The sequence below is a fragment of the Oryctolagus cuniculus genome, chromosome 12 (genome assembly GCF_051225735.1).
Source record: "Oryctolagus cuniculus isolate XC-2025 breed Fujian yellow rabbit chromosome 12, ASM5122573v1, whole genome shotgun sequence".
Classification (NCBI taxonomy): Eukaryota; Metazoa; Chordata; class Mammalia; order Lagomorpha; family Leporidae; genus Oryctolagus; species Oryctolagus cuniculus.
Genome location: NC_142878.1, coordinates 74,509,181 through 74,536,092, shown reverse-complemented (window position 1 = coordinate 74,536,092; position 26,912 = coordinate 74,509,181). Strand labels below are relative to the sequence as shown.

General features: G+C 43.3%; 1 protein-coding gene across 1 annotated transcript in view; it reads right to left on the bottom strand.

Annotated features, from left to right (window-relative positions):
• SCG3 (secretogranin III) overlaps positions 1 to 5,355 on the bottom strand; it is a 40,344-nt gene extending 34,989 nt beyond the window's left edge. The window contains exons 1-4 of the mRNA XM_002717780.6: positions 5,014 to 5,355; positions 4,356 to 4,408; positions 3,823 to 3,868; positions 3,516 to 3,731 (exon numbers count right to left, since the gene is read on the bottom strand). Coding sequence (XP_002717826.3) covers positions 3,516 to 3,731; positions 3,823 to 3,868; positions 4,356 to 4,408; positions 5,014 to 5,104 — 406 coding nt within the window. The 5' untranslated portion in view covers positions 5,105 to 5,355. The remainder of the gene's footprint in view (positions 1 to 3,515; positions 3,732 to 3,822; positions 3,869 to 4,355; positions 4,409 to 5,013) is intronic.
• Between the last annotated feature and the right edge of the window lie 21,557 nt (positions 5,356 to 26,912).

Genomic DNA, 26,912 nt, shown 5'->3' with positions numbered 1-26,912 from the left:
GTGGCCTTTCTTCTAGATCTACAGAGATGAGGTGTATGCAGCCTCAGATATATGCAAAACAGCTCCTTCTTGTTTTGAAAAAAAGCTTAGGAAATGAGGGCGGTGACTACATACACAGGATTGGAAGTTCTCTGTCCGTACATAATTCCTGAGCTGTTGGCCAACCCACAAACGGGGAGCCCTTTGAGCCCTGAGTACCAGGGTGACAGAGGAGCAGGAAAAAAAAAGAAAGAAAGAAAAAAAACCTACATACAATCAGTTCACCTCTTGGCTAGCTAAAAATTGGGGTCATTGTCCATTTTTCAGTGGCAGCAGCGGCTCATGACCGTGTAGGTCTGACCTCTGTATTTGCAAGTCGTGGGCCAGGCTCTCGGGAGTACGTGGAGCAGAAGCTGCCCTGTCTTGGAGATATGGGAGCCTTCACCTCCCTTCCCACTCACCACTCAGGATCTGAAAAAGGAACAACACTGGTTGCCTGCTGGAGCCGGAAAATAACGGAGATGACTGTGTTTTGGTTCGTTTGCTTCACAACAGGAAGAGTGCTAGTAACTCGCTGAAGAAAGAGCCTCCTTTGTCTAATGCACTGCTGTATTCTTTTGAGCCAGGAGCTTGCGTCTTTTCTAGCAGGTCTTTGCTAGACGGGGTTAATAGTGGAGCACTTGGCCATCACTCCTGACCTGCCACTGGGCTCCCCTGATTCTTCCAAAATGGACACAGTTACTTGCAGTGACTCCCCAGCTGCTCAGGAAGAGATGTTTGACCTGCTGACCCGCAGAGGGAAGCCAAACATGAACTCAAAATTTATACCTTTTGTTAGGCAACCACAACATTCTGAGTGCATGTCCAAGGGCCGTGTCCCAAGTCATCATCTGCCCAGTTATATTCTGAATCCCTAACATCTACTGTGGTACTAGCATCCAATGTGGCACTCATTTGTTCAATAAATTTTTATTAAAGCCTTAATAAGCATGAGACACTGGAAACATTGTGGTGAATAGGTTGGGCATGGTCCCTGACTACACAGAGCTTATTGCCTAGTTCAGAGTCTGGTACATAGTAACTGCACAATGTCTGTTAGGTAAATATACACAGGAGCCCAAAGTACCAGCTCAGCACAGAAACTTGAAATATCCTAAATCATGCACACTGTGGAAAACACTGAATGATGTCCCTTATAGCACAAGTCCATTTGGACATTTCTCAAGCATGATCAGGTATGGGAACACACCCTGCTCCAGTTAGTCTCTGTCACCCTCTTGTCAGGGATGAAGTTTTCATGTCTCTGATGCCCTATTTACCATAACGCTCCCAGACCCTCTGGTCCCACGATTTCCAGGTAGGAATGGAGACCAGAAGCTTACGTATACAACATGCTCTCCAAGAACACTGGCCCAGTTTCATGTTACTCAACTTAGTGGTCAAATCCCAAACAGATCTGAGTCTCTACCTGCACATATGATCCGTCTGACCAATGCAGTCAAACATCATACTTTTTATTATTATTATATTATTGACAGGCAGAGTGGACAGGGAGAGAGAGAGACAGAGAGAAAGGTCTTCTTTTTTCCATTGGTTCACCCCCACAATGGCTGCTGCAGCCGGCGCACTGCGCTGATCCGAAGCCAGGAGCCAGGTGCTTCTCCTGGTCTCCCATGGGGTGCAGGGCCCAAGCACTTGGGCCATCCTCCACTGTACTCCCTGGCCACAGCAGAGAGCTGGCCTGGAAGAGGGGCAACCAGGACAGAATCCGGCGCCCTGACTGGGACTAGAACCCAGTGGGCTGGCGCTGCAGGCAGAGGATTAGCTTAGTGAGCTGCAGCACCGGCCACATCATACCTTCTCAATGTATTAAATCAAATGGTCAACTCCATCAAAACATTTAAATCTGCTTAGTATGCAGTTCTGCTCAGTGTCTATTTATTTCAGTCCAAATATTTTAGGTCAAAAGTAGAACACAAGATTTTTAAAACTTGCCCTTAATAGCCTGGAATAGGATGTGTGGTGTGTCCAAATATAAAGCATTGTCCCCAGTGCACCCCACAGATGCACACCACACTTCTGAACTCTCCCCAGGCTATACTGGCCTATGAAAGTTTCATTTAATTGGCAGTTGCTTTCTGGCAGAAAGAATCAGCAGGATTGTCTTGTTGCCATGAGACAGAAAAGAGACAGAGAAAAAAGCCTGTACCCGCTCCTAAGTGCTGGTCTGCAGAATGGAAAACAAACTCTCTTCCTCAGTGCCTGGGTACAGCAATTCACTTATTCCCTTACGTATTCTTTCATTTGTTCACTGATTCATTCATAAATTCATTCAATGAATTCATAAGTATTCAGGCACGGGGCTACAATGTCTCTGTTCTGGTGAAGTTTTCATTAATTTTGGAGGAGAACGTTAATCATAGATAGTCAAGCTTATGAATATAAGATTACAAATTGTATCAACTGCCCTGAAGGGAAGAAATGAAGTTTCTATCAGAACATGTGTGCTAGGTGAATCTAGAAACGTAGACAGAACCGCTTCATGCAAGACCATGGAAGCCATACTAAGGATTTGGGTTTTTATCCTAAAAGAAATGGGTATCTACTAAAGAATTCTGAACAAAAGAGTGACATACTCAAATCTGTGTGCCCAAAAGACCACCCTACTGCCACATGAAGAATGGGCTGGAGAGGGGCAGAGTGGTTGCTGAAAGATCTGTAGAAGATTTTGTTGCAGTTCAAGTGATACATATTTGGAGACTGGACAATGGAAGTTATTGGGGGTGGAGGGGAAAATTGAGAGATACATAGGAAGTAAAATGAATAAAATTTGGTAGATTGGAATTTGAGAGGTGAGGGAAAGGATGAAGTTAGATTTCTGTCTTGAAAAACTGGATAGATAGTAATGCCTTTCCTATGGAAAGAGTACTGTAAGAGAGCTAAGTTGTGAAGTGGACAGAGACCATGAATTTAATCTTGGACATGTTAAGTATGAGGTGCTTCTGAGACTTCCAAAGGAAGATATTAAGTAGGTAGAAAGATAAATAGGTCTGTAGCTCAGAGAAATCCGGGCTAGTGATATGGGACATCAGGACATAGATGGAAACTGAAGTCACAGAAAAGTCAGGACAACCTAAAAGGAAAAGGATATGACCAGGAGAATATTGAAAAGCAAATAATAGATATTTCGTCTTTAGGGGGTATTTTATTGATCTAATCATTTGAGAGTTAGAAATTTTTGTACTAATTATTAAAATATATTTAAATGTTAAAATGCATCCAATAAGACAAACTATAAGTAGCAGGTTAAAACTTTTTTTTCAAAACATCAGTAAAGCAACCTTTAAAGGGAAAATAACATTTGGGACTCTGTAAAGCTGGGGCTTTGCTCATTAAATTCAGGCTTTATTTCAGTTTTGGAAATGGACAAAAAAAGACTGAATGTTCAGAGATATTTTTTAAACACAGGACTCTCTCTTAACCATTAATGGAAAATTAGAGAAAATCGGTAGAAAATTTCTTTATCTCTCACTTACCTTGAAATTTCTGATCCAATCCACTCTTGGTAGAATCATAATCATCAATCAGTCTTCGATTCTTGGTTGAATCAACATCTTCCACATTCAGTTTATTATCAAATGGGGAGCTTCTTATGGGTTGTCTTTCCTTCTCATTTTTTTCCTTTTCTGTTATTGCTTTTAGTAGGTTCAAGTTATCCACAAAAGAATAATTGCTTTCACCTGGCTTGTTCTCTGGAAGAGCCCCAAGCACAACACAGCCCTTTTAGATAAGATTCTCACAGCTTACATTGTTTAAATTAATATCAATATGACTTCTTTTTACCTGGAAGGTTTGCTTTTTTAATCTTGTCTGCTTCTGCTTCAGCAATCTGTGAAACAAACAGGACCTGGTTTTAAGTCATTGTTCCACCATTTACCAAGTATGAGAACCAAACGTTTTCATCTCTGTGGAATTTTATCTCTCTTTTTTGTAAAAAATAGATCATTCCTGTTTCAAAGCTTTGTTAAAAAGGATTAAATGAGATAAAGATCAGAGCTCTATAAACGTGAATTTCTTTCTTCTATAATATTGGTGAACAATGACTCTCTGGAAAATTAAGCAGTCTTACAATAGAGTGGATATGGTGTTGAGCTTTTTGAGTTATTGATCAGCTCTATATTTTATACAGTACTTGGTATACATAACGGTTAGGGCACAGAATTACCAAAACTAGATTTGCCACTCTAATTTCTGCCAATTTACTATTAAGCTGCTGAGTCCATGAATTCCAATTGCTTAAAATACTACAGTATAATTACATTAAATAATAACTAAAGCAAAATAAAATGGCATTTATAGTTTTGCTTTTGACCTACCTGTTCATTCAAAGGTCTTTCTGCACTTAGTTCTCTATTATGTAAAGATTTGTCTAGAATAAACACACACAAATATAAATTTAATACTGCACTGGACAAAACGTCTCTTAGAAAATCTTCAAAAGAAAAGAAAAAATATTAGGAAAGTATTTTTATGAGACAAAGTATATATTAACAAAGATGATCAAGATTATACAATACCAATGATTATCAATGTCGCCTTGCTTTTCGTATTTTCCTGACTTAACAGAATCTAACAGACAGTTCTAACACTTGGCTTACCAGTTCTTCTCAACTATAGGGAGAACATAATTTGACGTGATGTTATTGGCACAGTAGGTGTTCTTACATCATCTGCTGCACATGTTATGAATAGAATATCTAAAAAAGATGGTAAGACAACTAGAAAAAAAATCCAAGCCGCTTTAGGTGGAAAAACTCTTTAAAAACAGATATTTTATAAACAACCCACGTTATCATTCGATCATTTGAAAAGTGAGGGGGAAAAAATCCGTCTTCTGCCTCTAAATTCAAATCGATTTCTCTGTCAATATGCACGGCTACGATTTGACCAGAAAACGAGGCAAGGAGATTTACAACCAAGCTCTCCCTTCCGCGGCGAAATAACGGGTGGCTGGGAAGAAAAGTGTCCGCCTACCTTGGCCGCCTCCCGGTTTGGGGAAAGCCTCAGTCGGGCTGCTGTGGAGCACCAACACCAGAATCCAAGTGCCGGTCCAAAAGAACCCCATTCTCTCACGCTCAGCTTCAGAAACCGCCTGGCGCCAGGCTCCGCGAGCTGTAGCTTTTGTTATGAATGAAAAGGAGGAGTAAAAAACAGGAAGAAGCAGAAGGGCGGGTGCGGGGAGGAAGAGTGACGGCCAATGGAGCTCGGCGCCGCTGCGGAGGGCCGCGGGCGCGCGCCAGCCCTGCCAGCAGGTGGAGGCGAGCGCTGTCCGCCCCGCGGGTGCTGAAGTTCCTGTGACGCGCAGCCAGCCGCGCGGCTGCTAGGGCACAGCTCTACCTTCGCTGGGCCCTGGAGAGGAAGTGAGGAGGGGAGCGCATGCTCCATGCAAGCCAGAGGCGGGACGGGATGGCGTCAGCGACTGCTCTGCTACTCCGACACCCGGGGAAGAGACGGGGGAGGAGCGACGGGCCGGGAGCGTGTTCTCCTGCCGCAGTCCTGGGGGTGCTCCTGCACCCGGGGTCCGCCGCGTTGCTGTAAACCTGACTTCGTTGTCGTAACCTACAAAATGACCTTTACCGCAGGGTCCGAATGTCTTCTCGGCCCATACACCTGTTCGGGAGAGTTAGTTAACCTTGTGCAAAGAGTTCTGCTTTGGGATTCTTCTGCTATATTTGCTCCGGAATCCCTTCTTTCCACTCCACCTCCTGTACTCAAAAGGTAGACATGTTCCCGTTATCCTTGGAAAGGCCCTGCCTTTTGTGATTTGTGTTGATATACCAAGCACCTCTTGATGCTCTCGCAGACGTCGCAGCTCTTAGGAGTTATTTGAATTGGGAAATTCAAGGAACATTTTTTCCAGAGTCAAATTGCTGCAACACACGCTCCCTCTCCTCAATGCTGAAACAGAACAAAAAATCGTTGCCTGTTCCCGTAACAGTGAGTATTCTCATCAGTCCTGTGTAGATGACCAGCAAGGGCTGGTTTCATTCTAAGCTTATCCTTTCCCCCACAAAGTGAAAAACTCTCCCTTCACACACACACGCGCTGCACTTCAGTAAAATTCTTCCCCAGGATTCAATTATGCCTGAGGACCAGGCTCTTCCAGGGGTCGTTCAAGAGAGGGCAGAGTGATGAAAAGCATTTTTTCATCATAACTAAATCTAGGAGATGCTTCTTATATTCTAAGCATTTTCCCGGAAGTCTAAGGTTATTGCAGACAAAGAGCCATCAAAAGATTTTTAAGTGATGAATACAAAAAACACTAATGTGAGCAGGATGCTGAGTGAACTCTGGTTTTCAAACAGAGCTTGGACCCTTTCCCCTGGACTGCGGCATGCCGGGAACTACTCTGAATAATGACCGAAGAGAAGGGTTCAGCACAATCAGTCCTTTGATTTCTACACCCCTCCTTTTCAAGGAGCAAGTGAGTTATTCAAGTACCTAAAAACAAACAAACAACCAAGCTGACAAACACAGCTCCCTCATTTTGGAGGTTTTGGGGTTTGGAAGTCACTCAAATACTTCCTTTAAGAATCTAAGAGTACTTCTAACAGCTACTTCAAAACGAGTGGCTCTTTCTTGGCAGTGGTAGCATAACTTTATTATCCCAGTAAACTGCATTTAAAAAAATTAAGTCATCTTTTAAAAGCCCAGCTGAATGAAGGATACATTTCCTTGGATTCCTCTTTAAAACAGAGAGGGCAGGCTCTGTTTATACCGTGCTATTACGGTGGAGATCAAAAGAGTACTTGTTTTAAACAAGTCATTTTGATGCCAAGTGTATTCTGACGTAGCCTAAAAAACAAAGTCACGAAATTTGTACAGCCTTAAAGAAATATTTCCCAATATTATATAAAATAGCCACCCACTGATCCCAAGATTCATTCTCACTGACATAATCCCTCAGCCTCATCTGATCTGTTGTCCCATTCTGGACTCCTCTCCTCATTATATGTTTGTAGTTGGGAGAAGCTCAGGGTGGGGAATGAAGGTATGGGATGGCTATTGAATATACTGAATTGCCTGCCTAAGAGAAAAAAGGTATCTTAACTTTCTCTGCCATTCGGTCTCAAAGTGATTGTGCTAAATAATGCTAGATCTAGGAACATATTATGGGGATTATGGAGCACCAGTAAACTGTAAGCCATGAATTAGTTGACGTTCTTAAGTTTTATGGATGATCCGAGTAGACTTGCTTATAGGTGGAATGGAGTGATCTGAGATTTTTTTGTATACACATTCATTTAGCAGATGTTTATTGAGCACTTGGAATGCACCAAGAATTGACATTGTTGCTGGATTCAAAGATAAAACACTTTATAGCTTCATGGAGAAAAAAAAGACTGTGAAGCCGGCGCCGCGGCTCACTAGGCTAATCCTCCGCCTAGCGGCGCCGGCACACCGGGTTCTAGTCCCAGTCGGGGCGCCGGATTCTTTCCCGGTTGCCCCTCTTCCAGGCCAGCTCTCTGCTGTGGCCAGGGAGTGCAGTGGAGGATGGCCCAGGTGCTTGGGCCCTGCACCCCATGGGAGACCAGGAGAAGCACCTGGCTCCTGGCTTCGGATCAGCGCAGTGCGCTGGCCGCAGTGCGCCAGCCGCGGTGGTCATTGGAGGGTGAACCAAAGGCAAAAGGAAGACCTTTCCCTCTGTCTCTCTCTCACACTATCCACTCTACCTGTCCAAAAAAAAAAAAAAGGACTGTGATTATAGTAGCAACAACTATTGAGTTTCATGTGCAATGCACTGTCCTCATTTGCATATAAATGAACAAATAAACACGAGCGCGTTATTGGTTCCTTTTGTACGTGCAAAGTTCAGGTGGAGTACAAATAATGGAATGGAAAGATTTCAAAAAGATGATGGCTCTTTTGTTAATAGCAAGATTAGAAAGCTTTGTTAATGTGTACTAAGTTGCAGTTAGATGGGATAAAGAAGTTCTGGTGTTTTATTTCACAATGATAGTCTATTGATAATGATAATTTACTATACATTTTTCTTTTCAAAAGCTAGAAGAAATTATTTTAAATGATTTCACCATAAAGAAACCCTGATGTGAACATTATACAGTATATATTTTTATGTTTTTAAGTGTTTATTTATTTTCATCTGCTTGAAAGGCAAAGTGACAGAGAGGGAGAGAGAGAAGGAATCTCCCACTTCCTGATAAACTCCCACAACAGCCAGGGCTTGACCAGGTTGAAGCCAGGATCCTGGAACCCCATCTAGGTGTCATATGTGCTGTGGCCAAAGTACCTCAGGCTGCACTAGTAGGAAGCTGTATTGAAATCAGAAGAGGAAAGACTTGAACCAGCATTCCATCGTGGGACTCAGGCATCCCAAAGAGGCAGTTTAACCCGCTGTGACACAATGCCCTCCCCAATATATTTATCTTCTGAAACATCACTTAGTACCCCATATGTACAATTTGCAAGTTAAATTATATAAAAATTGAACTTTAAAAATATTGAAATATTATTTATTTTACTTTCATGTATAAAATACTGCAAACATCAAATAAAATAAAATATATGTTAAACTTGTGAGACAAGTGGTGTTAACACAGATCAGATCATGAAATAGACAACACAGCATGCACACTGAGTTTGTCAATGCTGTTTGTGTATTTGTGAGCACACACATAGATAAATTGTCATGTGCTCATTCACCAGTGGAGAAAATACCTTTTGAGCTGAGTCTTGAAGATAGAATCCTGAAAGATATTTTCATCTATTATTAAAATTATTATGTTAATTATGATTCCATACATCATTATAGAAATGCTCAAACATGAAAGGGGAGGAAACATTGAAATGAACATTCATGAATCCATTACCTAATTTCAGTAACTGTTAAATCCATGCCCACTCTTTATTTTTTATCTCTAGCTAGTTGAAATTCCCCATGAATTATTTATCTGTAAACCCCCAGACTTCATGTTATTCCATCCATAAATATGTCAGTATGTTCATGTAAAAGAAGGGCTTTCTTTTTCCAACATTATTGCAATACCTTTAACATATCTCATAATAATAATAATAATAATACTTTAGTATCATCAACTACCAAAATCAGAGTGCAAATTTCCTCATTTACCTTATAAATATTTTTACAGATGACTTGCATGGACAATAATCCAATGAGGCCAAACATTGCATTTGGTTGGCAGTGAGACCTACATAGAATTGTGTGACTGGAAAGACAGATCTTAGAAGGTTTTTCCTTGATATCCCTAGATGAGTTAATTGCTTCCTCACGATGTGGTGCCACTTCCACTGTGTTGCTTTTTATAGGTGCTTCTTTTCTCCTTATATCAAAAATAATACATATACATTGAAGGAAATCTTCTGAAAATACAAATGGGGAAAAATCATTTGATAGAGATAACAAATGCTGACTTTTCATAGCTGACATGTTAGTGCATGTTTTTACAAAGAAAATATTTTGTACATATATTTTGAAAGATGTATCTCTCACTGTAAGTATGTGCTTATATATCTGACTGTTCACCCCACTCAGTTGTGGTCTTCTCAAAGAATGGGATCTGGTCTCATTTATCTTTGATTTTCCAGCCCTTTTCATGGTGTCTGGAAACCCATTTGCTTGACTACAGTAAATAAATGCAGAGATAGGGGGTTGCTTCTTTATCTTTTGTTCTCAGATGCCTAGACTACTACATAGCTCTGTCCCTCAAGGGAGGCATGATGCTGTTGGTATAATTCCTCATTCAGCATTTTCTTTACAAAGGAATGGCCTTCAGAAGCAGTGCCCATGAAAGGTCTAAGAATAGAAAGCCAGAGTTGGCCAGTGGTGTCACAGTTGCAACAGTGGACCTGCTGTGAAAGGGACTAACACAGGAGGCAGCACTAGAGATGGTTGCTGATACAGCTTAGAGAATGTGTCAATGTGGAATCTGGAAGTTTACTATCAGAGTAAAGTTGAAATAGCCAACAAAAATGGGAGGAACAAACAACAAGACTAAAGCAACCAAGGAAAGTGAAGTATGGTATGAAAAGAAAGGATATGTGGACAAAGAAAATGGACCCAAATGATAAGATGTCATAGGCCACCTGGAGAGTAGAAAGTGCTAGACCTGAATATGGAAGTAGGTGGAAGGAAAAGGCAGCTGAACAGAAAATTTTCTTGTTCACTTAAGTTGCTTTTCCCATGGTTGAACCAAATTGGGTCAGTCAGCTGCCCAAGAGGCTGTGGGAGCAAGAAGTGAGGTGCCACCACTGAGGGCTGCCTCCAGAATCACAAGGGTGGAGTGAGCGCCTAGAAAGAATCAGGGTGAGGCTGCAAGGCACGTCACTCACCACACTACCCGATCATTACACTGAGGGGAAATTGTAGTTGCCTACAGCAGTGGGATTTCTATTATAAAAGTATATGTGTTGGAGTAGGCATTTGGCATAGTTATTAAGACACTGCTTGGGATGCTCACATCTGTATTGGAGCACCTCAATTCAGGTCCTGGTCCCACTTCTAAGTTCCTGGGAGGCAGAGGTGATGGCTCAAATGGCTGGGTCCCTACCACCACGTGAGAGAAGCAGTGGGTTCCCAGTTCCCAGCTTTGGCCTGAACCAGTCCCAGCTGTTGTGGGCATTTGGGAAGTGAACCAGAAGATGGGAGATCTCTCTGCCTATGTATCTCCAACTGCTCTATCTCTGTCTCTGTCTCTATCTCTGTCTCTGTCTCTCTTTCTCTCCCTCTCTGGTGTTTTGCCTTTCAAATAAATACCTTTTTAAAGCGGACATATGTATGTATGTGCATGCATGCTTATACACAGAAATTTATCTGAAAGGCTCATAATATTTACAGTAGTTGCCTGACTAGAGTCATTTTCTTTGTTCACTAGGCAGTTTGAATTTCTTGATATAGTCTGGATAGTTTTTTACCCACAATGTTTCATATTCCATTCTGTTTCAGACCATTATAATCAACTGTTTTCCTCTTGGATGAGAAAATGCATTGTGATGAGGTCAGTGGAGGAGAAATTTAAGCCTGGTAAGATGGACTTTTGTCTCCTCTGACACCACTACTACTTGAATGCCATTCTAAACCATTTTTCGCCATGCACTGTCATTGTTTATATGTCCTTTACTTGTAATCTCCTTGAGAGGAGGAGCTGATTGAAACTCATCATTTATCTCAGTGCTTACCATGTAGTAGAGAGGCCAATAAATATTTGTTGAATAGAATTTTTTCTTTTTGAAAATGTATTGGGCCGGTGCTGTAGCATAGTGGGTAAAGGCGCCGCCTGCAGTGCCAGCATCCCATATGGGCTCTGGTTCAAGTCCCGGTTGCTCCACTTATGATCCAGCTCTCTGCTATGGCCTGGGAAAGTAGTGGAAGATGGCCCAAGTCCTTAGGCCCCTGCACCCACGTGGGAAGACCCTGGAAGAAGCTCCTGGCTCTGTCTCTCCTTCTCTCTGTGTGTAATTCTGCCTTACAAATAAATAAATAAATCTTTAAAAAAAAGAAAAAGAAAATTTATATATTAGAGAGAGAGCCCATCTGCAGTTTCATTCTCCAAATATCTGCTGTGGCCCTGGAAGTCAGGATCAGAGTGTAGGAACTCAATCTAAGCCTCCCACATGGATGGCAGGAATCCGGTTACTTGGACCATCACCAGCTGCCTCCCAGGATCTGCACTGACAGGAAGCTGGTGTCAGGAGTGGGAGCTACTAATTAAACTCGGGAACTCCAGTATGGAAAGTGGGCATCTTAACTGCTAGGCTAAATGCCCTCTCACCTTGAGAGAATCTTCCCATTGTGTGAACTGACCTATGGAAGCTCTCTTACATGAGACTGGGTACATTTTTTCCAAGTCATAATTGTACCTCAAGTGTTCAAACTGTACAAACTCCTCATCATCCTTGCTCATCCCTTCACTTCACAGGAGCAAAACTTCCAGGTAGTCGTGGGCGTGCTTTATGTGAGCTGCAGTCTCTCAGATGTTCCTCAGATTCAGTTCCTCCTTACCAGGCCCTGCAGCTGGCCTCTGTGGTACCAGGAATTAGGAATAGGGGACTACTATAATCCTTCTCCCTGTTCATTGGTGCAGGCGTATATAGCAGTTAGGGGGAAGGGAGATAAAAGGTACAAACTGAAGTTCCTTTTGTAGGCTTCACCTTGGAAGATCTGCTAAGGCAATGAGGGGGACGTCACCCCTTGTGGATGTTCACAGGAACTAGTCTCGCCAAGTGTGTTCAGCTTGTGTGAAGTAAAGGCCATCCTTGACTTGCTTAGCTAGTGTGGTGGTCAGGCTGTCCCTGAGTAACCTACTCTAAACCTTGAGCGTATTAGTCAGGATCATCTGGATTTCTGAGGAGGAGGCAGTGTGCATCAGAAGCTTGATGTCCCCCTGCTAGAATACACCCTCCTCTGATTTGTGTGGAGAAGGCCAAGCAGTGGGCATTTCAGAATCATCATTCCTGGAAACTTGAGCTCGGGCGGAGGATAAGATGGAGATGGAATCCACAATCTGTTATCCATGTCCAGGAAGTCATGCAGGAGGCTGTAGCACAGAAGTATGGCAGGGCTAATGGAATTAGTGACTCTACCCCAGACAAGGGTATCCATGAAACCCTCACTGTCTGGGCCGTGTGTGCCTATTCTAGCATGATAAGAACTGGGACTCCCCTCATTCGATGTGGTAACCTTCGAGAATGAGTTGATTCTGATCCACATTTTTTTTTGACAGGCAGAGTGGACAGTGAGAGAGAGAGACAGAGAGAAAGGTCTTCCTTTTCCCTTGGTTCACCCCTCAATGGCCACTGCGGCCGGTGCACTGCGGCCGGCGCACCGTGCTGTCTGATCCATGTTTGCCATGAGGGAAGATGATGGACAAGCATGAAGTACCAGGTCCTAAAGGAAGGTCTGATTGGAGTAATGCTGACTGTTATAAACTGAGTCACCAAACCAAGGAGTTCAAAAGCAAGAACCAGAAGTCAGGGCTGAAAGGAGCAGGGAAACTCAGACAACTGGTAGACCAGAGTAGTAAGAAGTGGGCCAGTCTGGAAGAACTTCTAGCAAGGTTTTTTATGCCATTCTTTTCCTGGTTTGCCTGGCTGTGCAAGGTCTATTAAACAAATGGAAATGAACTGGCCAGAGATGTGTGTAAATGGACACTAATCTTTAAGTGCCATCACAGAACCCATGGTGGGCATTAGCTCCCACCTCTCTTCTTTATGGGCAAAGCGAGAAGGTTCCTTGCAGGTGCATATCCTCTAGGTCAGTGCCTAGGGCTTAAATGTGAGAACTCTAAGAGAGTCTCTCCCTAGAGTTTAGCGCAACCACAGACAGTGGGAAGATCTGTCTACTTGTCTTAGCTCCTATGTGACCCTGAACAGTATTGGGGATGGAGGACTCAATAGCCAGTTGTAGGCAGTCTCCAATGGGCCAAGCTTCCCATCTCTTCTTGTTTATTGCTTTGAATACATGTTTCTTGGCTTGGAAGGAGCTTTCTAAGTCTTCTCCACAGAAAAATGATGACTTAGGAACTGCAGAAATTCTAGTCCACTAGCACTAAAGCATCGCCAGAGCTGAGCTTTCAAGTGCCTGCTAATGGTGTGTTAGGGGCCCTGTTAGGTATGGCCCCTATGGGTTTAGTCAGTTTACCTGATTATGGATCTGGAAGTCAATGAAGAATATTGGGAAATCTTGTCAAGATAGTTGAGGCAGCTTCAAAAGCAAGGACAGGGATTGTTGGGGAAATCCCCAAACTCTCTTGTCACTCAGAAAAAGCCATGTTCTTCAGCAGCCTCTATGTCTCTACAGTTTAGGCTCCCTAGTAGATTTCCGATTTCATTCTTTGTTCTTCTTTCTAATATAGCCACACTAGATCCCATACTTTTCTTCAAACACAGCTGATCCTCTTCTACCTCAGAGGCTTTGTACTTGCTCTTTTCTCTCCCTGGAAAGCTCTCCCTCCTGGTATCTCAAAGAGTCAGTCCCCTAAATTCATCACATCTTTGCTAAAAAGTCATGCTCTCAGGAAGGCCTGCTATCTTGGGTTGGGTTCCTTGGGAGGCAAATTCTGCAGTAGAGACTAGCATGCAGAAATGTATTGGGGAGTACTCTTGAATCAACATCCAGGGAAGAGGAGGAATAGGAAGGAAGCAGAATTTGACAAAAAAGAGGAATCAGACTGCAAAGCCATCTCAGTGGGCACCTCCGCCAACTTTACAGGAAATTCTGAAGATGAGAGGACCCTTTAGAGCTGCTCTGAGCTGCGGTGAGACAGTTAGGTCTTTTTATCCTGCATAAACAAGGGCACAGGATGTAGACCTTCCCAGGGAGAAGTAAGTCATGACCTTGGGTGAGATGGTTCTTTTCAGCAGCTGAAGAAATACGTCTTTGAGTTCTGAAGGGGGAGCTGAGGATGCAGCCCAGTGTTCACCACACATACGCTGACCCCCTTTTTAAAGTTGTATCCTAGGATGGGCACTTGGCCTAGCAGTTAACAAGCCAGTTAAGGCTTCTGCATTCCATATTGGGATGCCTGGATTTGACACTCAGCTCTGGATCTTGACTCCAGTTTCCTGCTAATGTAGACCCTGGAAAACAGTGGTGATGGCTCACGTGGTAGGGTTGCTACCAGCCATGTGGGAGACTTGGATTAAATTACCAGCTATTGTCTGATCCAGTCCCAGTCATTGTGGATATTTGGGGAGTGGATTAGTGGGTGGGAGCTCTCTCTATGTCTGTCTCTCTTTTTGCCTGTCCGTGTGTGTGTGTGTGCCTCTCAAATAAATAAATAAAGGTATTAAAGTGGCAACCCCTCCCCCTGCACTCCCCATTCCCTCATGCTGTGTGCTAGTTCTCCATTGCACTTAGCATCTTTTAGCATACCACACAAGATGCTTATTGATTTTACTTGTTGTCTCTTTCCCACAACTAGAATGCGAGATTTATGTGGACTGGGATTTTTGTCCATATATTTTTATTAATATAATCCTAGCATCTAAAATAGTATCTGACATGCAAGAAGTACCCACAAATATTGATGCCTGAAATTGCTTTAAAATACCCCAGGAAAAAATATATCACAAGATAAATAGAAAAAAGAAGAGTGGCTATTAGTTAGTAATTATTGAACCTGTATAATAGGCACACAGGTGTTCAATATTCTGTCCTCTCATTTTATATCTGTTTGAACATTTTTATAGTAAAAAGTTTTTAAAAAAGGTTTATTTTAAATTTGCCCACCAATATAAGACAGACTATTTTTCTTTCCTCTCCTTTGTCCCAAAGGTATTCTGAAAATCCAATGAAACATCTTCCTCAGTGGAACAGAAAATCAATAGCTTTGCTCTGGTGCCCCAAAGCCATCCTCCAGCCATTCCTGTGGGTGTGCGGCGGTGACCCAAAGTGACTTAGCTGCCAGCTCCACTGTGAGAGCAGTGGTACAATTTATAAACGCTGGGGAATTAGGCCAGTGCTTCTCGCCAGACACTGTGAAGGAATCGTTTGAAAGGACTAATGCGTTCTGAGAAACTCAGGGTGATTACTGGTTCTCCCCACCCACAGGGCAGGGAAGAACGGGTAGGAGGAGCGTGTGTGACGGCGGGGTTCCTTCCTCTCTGCTGCTCCTGCAGCCGCTCTGACCTCGTTTCTGTCCACTCTCCCAGAGCCCTGAGCCACGGCCACACTGGCCTCTGCGTCTCCTGACACCGCCGTACCCACGCTCACGCTGGGGACTTCACAGAGGCCTTCTCAGTCACCACGTGGCTCATTTTCTCACCTCTTCCAAACCTTAGCTCAAATGTCACCTCCTCACTGCTTGATTCTTTAAAATCACACCTTCTTCTTCTACCCATTATCTTGCTCTAAGTTTTCATTATTCCTTTTTTTTAAAGCTTTATTTGAAAAGCAGACAGAAAGGAGAGAGGAGAGAGGAGAGAGGAGGGGGTGGGGAGAGGAGAGAGCAGAGAGAGAGAGAGAATCTTCTATCCACTGATTCAGTCCCCAAATGGCTGCAACACCTGGGGCTGCGCCAGGCTGAAGCCAGGAACCAGGAGCTTCTTCCAGGTCCCCCACATGGGTGCAGGGGCTCAAGTACTTGGGCCATCTTCCAGTGCTTTCCCAGGTACATTAGCAGGGAGATGGATTGGAGTAGCCAGAACTCGAACTGGCACCTATATGGGATACTGGTGCCGCACGTGGAGGCTTAACCTTCTATGCCACAGTGCCAGCCCCTCATTATTCCTTGCCACTTGTCTCTTTCAAATATACTGTATAATGTGTTTCTCTGTCTATCTTCTATACCTACAATAGTGCTGGCATATAGTTATTGAAAGAACTAAATGAATGAATGGAACTCAGTGTCCTGTTTCTCAGTGTTCAAACATTCAAGATTTTTTTCAGGTCATTTCTGGTTTTACTGTGTTACTGCCAATCTCTCCCATCCCCTCAGTTCATACTTTAAAGTGACCAGAGAGATTGTTTAAAAATGTAAGTCTGCCGGCGCCGCAGCTCACTAGGCTAATCCTCCGCCTTGCGGCACCGGCACACCGGGTTCTAGTCCCGGTTGGGGCGCTGGATTCTGTCTCGGTTGCCTCTCTTCCAGGCCAGCTCTCTGCTATGGCCCGGGAGTGCAGTGGAGGATGGCCCAAGTCCTTGGGCCCTGCACCCGCATGGGAGACCAGGAGAAGCACCTGGCTCCTGCCATTGGATCAGCACAGTGCGCTGGCCGCAGCACGCCAGCCATGGAGACCATTGGAAGGTGAACCAATGGCAAAGGAAGACCTTTCTCTCTCTCTCTCTCTCTCACTGTCCACTCTGCCTGTCAAAAAAAAAAAAAAAAAAAAAAGGTTTCTGGATAAAAAATAAAATAATGAAAAATAATAAAATAAAATCAGTGGGGAAAGGTAATTAAGCCATAAATGAGACTGGTAGGATTGGGTAGCTGTTTTAAAAAATAATGAATGTATTCCTCATGCCTTAATTAAAATAAATTGTGTATGGATCAAATATTTAAATGTAAACCATATAAAATGTGCAAATACTTTTATAATTATGAGAAGTGCAATTTGAAATATTACAGATAAAAATAGTTTTTTAAAGAGTGATTAGATATTTGAAATTTATATTTTAAACAATGACAGGGCTGGTAATATTGTATAGCAGATGATGGCCAAAATGCTTGAGTCCATGCTGTCCATGTAGGAGACCAGGATGGAGTTCCTGGCTCCTGGCTTTGGCCTGACCCAGACCTGGCTATAGTGGTCATTTGGGGAGTGAACTAACAGATGGACAATCTCTCTTTCTCTGTTTGTCACTCTGCCCTTCAAATAAAGAAATAAATATTAAAAATTTTAAAATGACAATAGTGTTATAAAAAATCGAAAACCTGGGCAAAATGTAATTTACCAATATATGAAAAGTTGTTATAAATCAGTGACATGCTAGAACAGTCTAAAAGAAAAATGGACATGGGGCTGGCACTGTGGTGCAGCGGGTTAACGCTCTGGCCTGAAGTGCTGGCATCCCATATGAGCACCGGTTTGGATGGAAGACTTTCTCTCTCTCTCTCTCTGCCTCTCCTCTCTCTGTGTAACTGACTTTTAAATAAATAAGTAAATCTTTAAAAAAAAATGGATAAGAGACTTGAACAGAAATTCAAAACTAGGAAGCAAATCCATTAAGTATATTCAAAATCATCAATAATCAAGAATGAAAGTAAAATGAATATAAAGTATCATTTTAAAAATAGAATTTGTGCATTTTATGTTATTAAAGATGTGTTTATTTATTTGAAAGGCAGAGCTACACAGAGAGAGGCAGAGGCAGAGAGAGAGAGAGAGAGAGAGAGAGAGGTCTCCCATTTTCAGGTTTACTCCCCAAATGGCCGCAATGGCTGGAGGTGGGCTGATCCGAAGCCAGGAGCCAGGAGCTTCTTCCAGGTCTCCCACGCAGGTGGAGGGGCCCAAACACTTGGGCCATCTTCCACTGCTTTCCAAGGCCGTAGCAGAGAGCTGGATCTGAAGCAGAGCAGCTGGGACTTGAACAGACACCTATATGGGATGTCGAGTCGACAACGCAGGTGGCGACTTTACCCGCTACGCCATAGTGTGGCCCCTAAAGTACCATCATTGATCTTTTAAATCAGCACATGAAACAATTGGCAATACTGAATATTGATCATTGTATTACCTTCTTATTGATGCTATAATAAATTGCCACAAATTTAGTGATTTAAGACAATACAGATTTACTGTGTTACAATTCTATAGGTCAGAGTTCCATCAAAGTTTCACTGGGCTAAAACCAAGATGTCAGCAGGGCTAGAGACAAAATGTGTTCATCCCCTCACTGCCCAAGATGAACACCATCAGAAAAAAAGATTTTCACCATTTAAATAACATTTATCCGATAGGCTTCTTGCTGGCCATGGGAAAATTAATGGGAAGGTGTGTTGTCATGCAGTGTATGATTCTGTCTTACATGATATTTTCAAATAGACAAATCTTACAGAGACAGAGAGTAGATGAATGCTTGTCTAGAGCTGGGGAATAATGGGGTTGGGGAGGAGGGATACTGGTAATGAATATAGGGTTTCATTTTTGGGTGATGAAGTGGTCTAAGGATGATAATGGGGGTGGTGTTCAACATAACGGTTAAGACACCTGCATCCCACCTAGGGGTGCCTGTGTTTGCTTCCCAGCTCTGGTTCCTGACTCCAGTTTCCCGACAACACAGACTCTGGAATGGTTCAATGATCTGGGTTCCTGTTATCAAGTAGGAGACTTGGACTGTGATTCTGGCTCCTGGTTCTGATGTCAGCCATGGCAGGCTTTGGGGGAGTGAACCAGCAGGCAGGAACTCTGTCTGTGAAGTACACACACACACATATATAAATTTAAAATTATAATGATGATGGTTACACAGCTCTATGGAGAAAACTAAAAGCCACTGGATTACATGCTTTCAATCGGTGAATTATGTGGATTATGAAGTGTGTTCAGAAAAGCTGCTAAAAAAGGCTTTTAAAAATTGGGCTTTTACTGTCTACACCTGGGACTCAATCTTAGCAACACAAATAGTGGAGCTACCAAAGATGTGGGCACCTACCATGATGCACTTTGAAGTGTCTGAAATAGTCTTGCCAAGATTTAGTACAAAAATAATCTTTTCCAGTAGTTTGTTCAAAATAGCAGGCAGTCAGTGGCCATACCTTGTACAACAGGAGAATTCAGTTACAGAATGGATATTTTCTAACACAAAGGAATTGCTGTTTAGTTTGTTAGGGGTTGTGGTTATGTGTCTTTAATTCTTAGGTGCCTACTGGAGTCTATATGAGAAATGTCATAATGTCTGTAATTTACCTTTCAAAAATCTTTTTAAAATTTATTATTTATTTGAAAAGCAGAGTTAGAGGCCATGGGGAGAGAGAGAGAGAGAGAAGAATGAATCTTCCATCCACTGGTTCATTCTTGAAATGGCAGCAATGCCCAGGGCTGGGTGAGGCCAAAGCCAGAAGCCTGGAACTCCATCCAGGTCTCTCACGTGGGTGCAGGGGCTCAAGGACTTGGAGCATCTTCTTCTGCTCTCCCAGGTACACAAGCAGGGAATTGGATTGGAAGTGGAGCAGCCGGGACTGGAATCAGTGCCCATATGGAATGTGAATGCAGGTGGCAGCCTAACCCACTGAGCCACGACACCAACCCCTGTAATTTACCTTTTAAAAAGTCAGAAAAAAAGCCGGCGCCATGGCTCAATAGGCTAATCCTCCACCTTGCGGCGCCGGCACACCGGGTTCTAGTCCCGGTCGGGGCGCCGGATTCTGTCCCGGTTGCCCCTCTTCCAGGCCAGCTCTCTGCTATGGCCAGGGAGTGCAGTGGAGGATGGCCCAGGTGCTTGGGCCCTGCACCCCATGGGAGACCAGGAAAAGCACCTGGATCCTGGCTCCTGCCATCGGATCAGCACGGTGCGCCGGCTGCAGCGGCGGCCATTGGAGGGTGAACCAACGGCAAAGGAAGACCTTTCTCTCTCTGTCTCTCTCTCTCACTGTCCACTCTGCCTGTCAAAAAAAAAAAAAAAAAAAAAAAAAAAGTCAGAAAAAAAAACTGATGAAGCAATTATGGTAAAATGTTAATTATTGTTTAATTTAGGAGAGCATATGGGGTTCATTTTATTATTTCTCCTCCTTCCTCTATGAAAATACCAATTAGAAAGACTTTCAAAGCTAAGAAATTATAAAATCTGTAATGGTAACCCAAAAGAATTTTCCAAAGATATTTCCAAGAGATCTTTGAATAAGTTAAGGAGTAAAAATTATTTTTAGTAATTCTGAGTTCTGCATAAAAGTATAGATTCTTGCCAACTTCCGAAGTAGATGGGTGTGACAAAAATAACAAGTTATGTGTTACTGAACTTTTATTGAATTTCAAAGAACATTATTATTTTTAAAATAAAAGGAAGGGAATTAAAATATACAATTAAATGCCAGCATTGTGGCACAATGGGTTAAAACAGCATTCCATCTGAGCACTGGTTTGAGTCCTGGCTGCTCTACTTCCAGCCCAGTTCTAAGCTTAAGTGCCTGAGAAAGCAGTGAAAGATGACTCAAGTCCTTGGGCCCCTGCCACCCATGTGAGAGACCCGGATGGCTTTGGCCCCGCCCAGCCCTGGGCATTGCAGCCATTTAGGGAGTGAATCAGTGGGTAGAAGATTTCTCTCTCTCTCTCTCTCTCTCTCTCTCCCTCTCCCTCTCTTCTCTCTGCCTTTCAAATAAATGAAAACAAATCTTTAAAAATATATTAAATATTTAATTTCTATACCTATATATAACTTTCCACACTCATAAATTCACAAACAAGGAAAAGTCCTTTATATGATTCCTACATCAAAATCATAAAATATGGCTATGTTAGCCATACCTAAAAGGCAGACACCTTATATTCTTGAAGTCCCAATAAGAGTCAACAAAGAGATAGCAGTAGGACAAAAGACATTGGTACTGAATTTTCTGAAATCCTTGGCTAGTGTCCCACAGTCCAATCATGTCTTGGACTGTCTACTCAAAGATCTCTCTTTTATTTAGGCATTTCTTGTCATTCAGATAAGCTGGGGAAAGCAGCCTTACACAGATTCCCACAGCAGCAAATCATAATTGAATGGCCATTTTTATCCTTCTGCACCTAGCCGTTGTTAGCTCCATTCAAAGACAGATTTACTGGGGCCGGCCCTGTGGTGTACGTAGGTGAGGCATCTGCCTACATGGCCAGCATCCCATGCGGGTACTGGTTCTATTCCTGGCTGCTCCACTTCCTATCTAGCTGCCTGCTAATGTGCCTGGGAAAGCAACAAAGAATGGCCTAAGTGCCTGGGCCCCTGCACCAGCATGGCAGACCTAGAGGAAGCTCCTGGCTCCTGGTGAAGAGTTAAAATTGTATATGTGTGGGTGTAAAAAGTTAAGCTTAAGCTTACAGGTTTAAACCTTCCTGGTGCAGCTGTGAAAATAAGACAGAGTAAAGCAGCACCTTGACAGTAAGGACTCCATTTTGGAGCACTTGAGACTGGAGACTGCATTCTGGGAAAGCAACCCTTCCCCCCCCCCCCCCCTCCGTGAGACTCTGGTCTGAAACTATGATCTCAAATAGTCGGACAATAGCAGTACACTATATCACCCTTGGCAACGCACAAAAACCCCCTAGCATGATTGCTCAAGCTTAAAAATAAAAAGGTTACACCTGGGTTACCTGAGCTAATAATGAGGATGTGATTTGTCTATGTCTTAAGATTATAATTGCTGATTGTAAAATATTAGCAACCGCTTAGCAACCGTGTATTCTCTCCCCCCTCCCAATTTTGCGGTTTTTGCCTTTATAAACCCTAACCTTTGGTTATTTGGGGCTGCTCTGCTCATGATGATCAGACAGCCCCAGCATGCTGGATAATCAATAAAACTTCCCCGTGCTGTTTGCATAAGAGACGTGTCTCTTAGTGACGTTTTTCGGGCGGTCGACTCTAACACTGGCTCCTGGCTCCTGGCTCCTGGCTTTGGATTGGCCCAGCTCCAACTGTTGAGGCCATCTGGGGAGTGGATCAGTTAATGGGAGACCTCTCTCTGGCTCTCCCTCTCTCTGTTTTTAACTCTGCCTCTCAAGTAAATAAATCAATCTTTAAAAAAAAGAGAGAGAGGCGGGCACCGCGGCTCAACAGGCTAATCCTCCACCTTGTGGCACCGGCACTGAGGGTTCTAGTCCCAGTCAGGCACCGGATTCTGTCCTGGTTGCCCCTCTTCCAGGCCAGCTCTCTGCTGTGGCCCAGGAGTGCAGTGGAGGATGGCCCAAGTGCTTGGGCCCTGCACCCCATGGGAGACCAGGAAAAGCACCTGGCTCCTGGCTTCGGATCAGCGTGGTGCGCCAGCCACAGCGCACCGGCCGCGGCGGCCACTGGAGGGTGAACCAATGGTAAAGGAAGACTTTTCTCTCCGCCTCTCTCTCTCACTGTCCACTCTGTCTATCAAAAAAAATAAAATAAAATAAAATAAAAAGAGAGAGAGAGAGAGAGATTTACTGTAGAGCTAATGACACACTGAAGCTTGGACAAAACTCTTTCATAGCCGAGTAAAAGACCCTAGCTATTGTTCAGAAAGCCACATACTTTGGCAAAACTTAGGTAAGTAAATTTTTAAAACTTAGTTGGTTATGGCCTTGGCATTGCAACTTCCCACCAAACTCCTTGTGTTAGATATTGAGCGAATGGCCATAGACATTCCTGGAAGTCAGATACGGGGAAGTTGAGCTGGGGATACATTGAGTTTAGGAGCATAACAAGCGGCTCATAGTCAATTCCTCATGAAGAATTAAGTGATCGCTAGTCTGCTCAATACAGAAACAGATTCCAGGAACACTCCTACAGCTAACTGTGCCAACTCATCGGGTGTGAAAGTGTGGGGTGGCTGTCCTCTCACCACATGAACACATCTGACAGCTTCTGGCACCACGGCACGTCAGCAGTGGAGGAGAAGCAAAGATAAGCTCCCAAGATAAGAAAGGAAAAAAAAAAAAAAAGGCTTCCTAAAAAAAGGACAGAAAGATTTGAAAGTAAGAGAACTATTTTGAGCCTGAGCTGGGATGTGGAAAATCTTCTGCTTCTCACAAATATAAACTTGTGAGTGAAAGATTCAGTTCCTAGGCAAAATGGAAGGCCTTTCTTTCTAGGAACGTATTTGATGATGCGGTGTAGACATTTTTAAAAGCATATTTCTTTCTTTCTTTATTTATTTCAGAGGGAGAGAGTAAGTGGTGTGTTGGCCAGCGGCGATCCATCTAGGTAGAACAGATTGCTGTAGTTCAAAGATGGGTGCATTCTTAGAGGTGAGGTTGGTTTTCATCAGCGCAGAGGCAGGGTCACTCAGGAGGCTGTTTCTGATTGTCCGGGATTCAGAAGCACTTTGATAACTAACTTCCCACTGACTGGTTTCCAGAGAAGCAAGAGACTTCACAAATGGATTGAATTACAAATTGCATTGAAGCAGACATCAAAACTAACTTGACCTAAATGTAAAAGCTAAACTGAATTCCATAAGAAAGCACAGGAGAAAGTCTCAGTGACCTTGTGTTTGGCAAAGATTTCCCCAGGTGATTCTGATGTGCTGCCAAGGACCGAGAACACCTGTTCATTTCATTCTCAATAAGCACTCAGGTCAATGTGACTCAAGGAGAAGGTTCTCGGGCTATGACATTTCTCAAATGTTAAGGTGCATTGTACATATCCCCAGGCTATTTAGAAATGAATTGGTAAATCCAAAAATGCCTTATGTCTGGTTATACTGAGTTGCAATTTTATCTAATTTGGAAGCTGATTGTCTGTGGATGGTATTTAAAGCCACAAAACTAGGGTGGGCATTTGGCACAGCTGTTAAGTCGCTGCTTGAAATGTTGGCATTTCTGGCTGACGCCATGGCTCACTAGGCTAATTCTCCACCTGTGGCGCCAGCACTGAGGGTTCTAGTCCCGGTTGGGGTGCCGATTCTGTCCCAGTTGCTCCTCTTCCAGTCCAGCTCTCTGTTGTGGCCCAGGAGTGCAGTGGAGGATGGCCCAAGTGCTTGGGCTCTGCACCCGCACAGGAGACCAGGAGGAAGCACCTGGCTCCTGGCTTCGGATAGGCGCAGCGCCAGCTGTAGCAGCCACTTGGGGGGTGAACCAACGGAAGGAAGACCTTTCTCTCTGTCTCTCTCTCTCACTAACTCTGCCTGTCAAAAAAAAAAAAAAAAGAAAGAAAGAAAAAAAGAAAAAAAGAACAAGAAATGTTGGCATTTCTTATCAGTATATATCTGAAGTCCTGGCTCCATTTCCAATCAGCTTCCTGCAAATGCTTACCCTGGGAGGCAGCAGGTGACAGCTCTATGTAGGAGATCTGGATAACTTTTTTTTTTTTTTTTAAGCAACGGAATGAATGGAATCACCATCTCCCTGGGCATGGTTTGAAATGGGTTGTCCAGCGACTGTGCTGTGTGGCCATCAAACACTTAGTTGTGAGATAAGGAAGGGTGAAGGAGAGATTCAGAAGCAGCAGCCAGAGTGATAGGAAGAAAATCAAGCAAATGGGATGTGGCTGGAAACCAGTGAAAAAGTGTTCCAAGGAAGAGAGGAAGAGCAATTAAGACAAATGTTGATGGGTCAAGCACACTGAGGGTGGAAAAATGAGCTGTGGATTGAGTAGCATGGGAGGTTTGGGTGGCCTTGAGAACAGTTCTGGTGTAAGTGCTGGGGTGGAAGGTGACTGGAATGTGTTCAAGGGGGGAATGGGAGAAGAGAAACTAGAAATTGTGAGCGTAGACACAGCTTCCATGGAGCTCTGTTGCAGAGGGAAGGGGAGCAAACAGCAGAAGTTGGAGAGGAGTTTGGGTCAAGAGAGGATTTTTTAAAAAGGTTTATTTTATTTGTTTGAAAGATAGAGTTATAGAAAGAGAGAGAGAGAGAGAGAGAGAGAGAGAAAGAGAGAGAGAGAAAGAAAAAGAGAGAGAGAGAGGTCTTGGATCCACTCGTTCATTCCCCAAATAGCTGCAATGGCCACAGCTGAGCTGATCCAAAGCCAGGAGTCAGGAGCTTCTTCCGGATCTCGCACATGGGTGCAGGGTCCAAGGACTTGGGCCATCTTCCCCTGCTTTCCCAGGCACATCAACAGAGTGCTGGATCAGTTGTGGAGGAGCTGAGACTCAAACTGGCACCCATATGAGATGCCGGCGCTACAAATCAGGGCTTTAACCTGCTGTGCCGCAGCACCGGCCCCAGGCGAGGAGTTGGTAAGATACGAGAATGCAGCATGTTTATTGGTACATTGATGGGAACAATCCAGTAGGAAGCAAAGCATTTTCAGTGGAAGGCAGAGAGGGATGACTTGCTGGAGCCGTGTGCTTGGCTGAGCGAGGGGATTAGGATCCAGGGCACCCGCCGAAAGCCTGGCTACAGGGCAACCACTCCACTGCAGGTGCTGGTGGACCGGATGTGGTAAATGTGGTGTGCAGGTTCTCTTCTGAAAGCTGCAGTTTTCCCAATGAGTAGAAACAAAGCTGTCCATCAGAACTGAAATAAGATCAAGTTCCCACAAATATGTTCTTTGAAACATATTTTTGATGTCTTTCTGTTGGAAATATACTTAAGGGTACAGATAGTGGGTTATATAGAACAAAAATGGAACCAGCTAAATTTTTAGTATTAACATTTTTAAAAAAGATTCATTTACTTATTTGAAAGAGTGAGAGAGAGAGGGATTTTCTATTCACTGGTTTATTCCCCAAATGGCCAGGTCTTAGCCAAGCTGAAGCCAAGGAGCCAGGAACTCCATCCAGGTCTCCTATTGGTTGGCACTAGCTCAAATACTCAGGCCATCTTCTACTGCCTTCCCAAGTGCACCAGCAAGGAGTTGGATTGGAAGCAGTGGCACTTTAATATGGGAGGCCAGTTTTGCAAGTAGTGACTTAACCCTGTGTGCCACAATGCTGGCTCCTAAGATTAAATATTTTTATTTTAAAAGTAGAAATGGGCCAGCGTTGTGGCATAGTGGGTAAAGCTGCCGCCTGTAACACTGGCATCCCTTATGGATGCCAGTTCATCTCCTGATTGCTCCTCTTCCCATCTAGCTCTCTGCTATGGCCTGGGATAGCAGTAGAAGATGGCCCAAGTCCTTTTGCCCCTGCACCTTCGTGGGAGACCCAGAAGAAGCTCCTGGCTCCTGACTTCTGTCTGGCACAGTAATGGCCATTATGACCGTCTAGGAAGTGTCTTTCCCTCTCTAACTCCACCTCTCAAATAAATAAATAAAACCTTTTTTAAAAAAAAGGGAGGAGTATTCCTTTCTTCCTTCCTTTCCCCCCCAAAAATTAGAAACTACAAAAAGAGGTAGCAATCACCTGTACCATATCTCCTAGAAATGTGTACATTTTAACATATTTTAAATATGTGAGTATATTTTAATGTTTGATTTCAATATATTAATTTTAATGCATAAATACTAGGAGGAAAGTAGAAGTCAACTTTATATATAGTTGGATCACAACTATAAAATATATTAGAGAAAGAAGATCAGGAAGCAGTATAATAATGTACTAACAGAAAGCAGTTTAATAAAGCAGTATAAAAATGTATTATATTAATGAAACTACATGTGACTTCTCTGTTTCTAAAAATTTCTATAATCTGGTAAAAATTTTAGTAAGAAAAATTAGCATCACAACCATTTAAAAAACAACCTATTTGTTGTAGCAACTCTCAAAGAAAACGTCTGGAATTACCCACAACTGTCGTGACCTGGTGTTTGCTGGAAGAATCCTGTCTTTTCCATTCATGTGACACTAGATGTCACTTGGTAGGATTGAATTTAAATGGGAGGTACTCTTGAAATAGCAGAAGGTTCTTGGTTC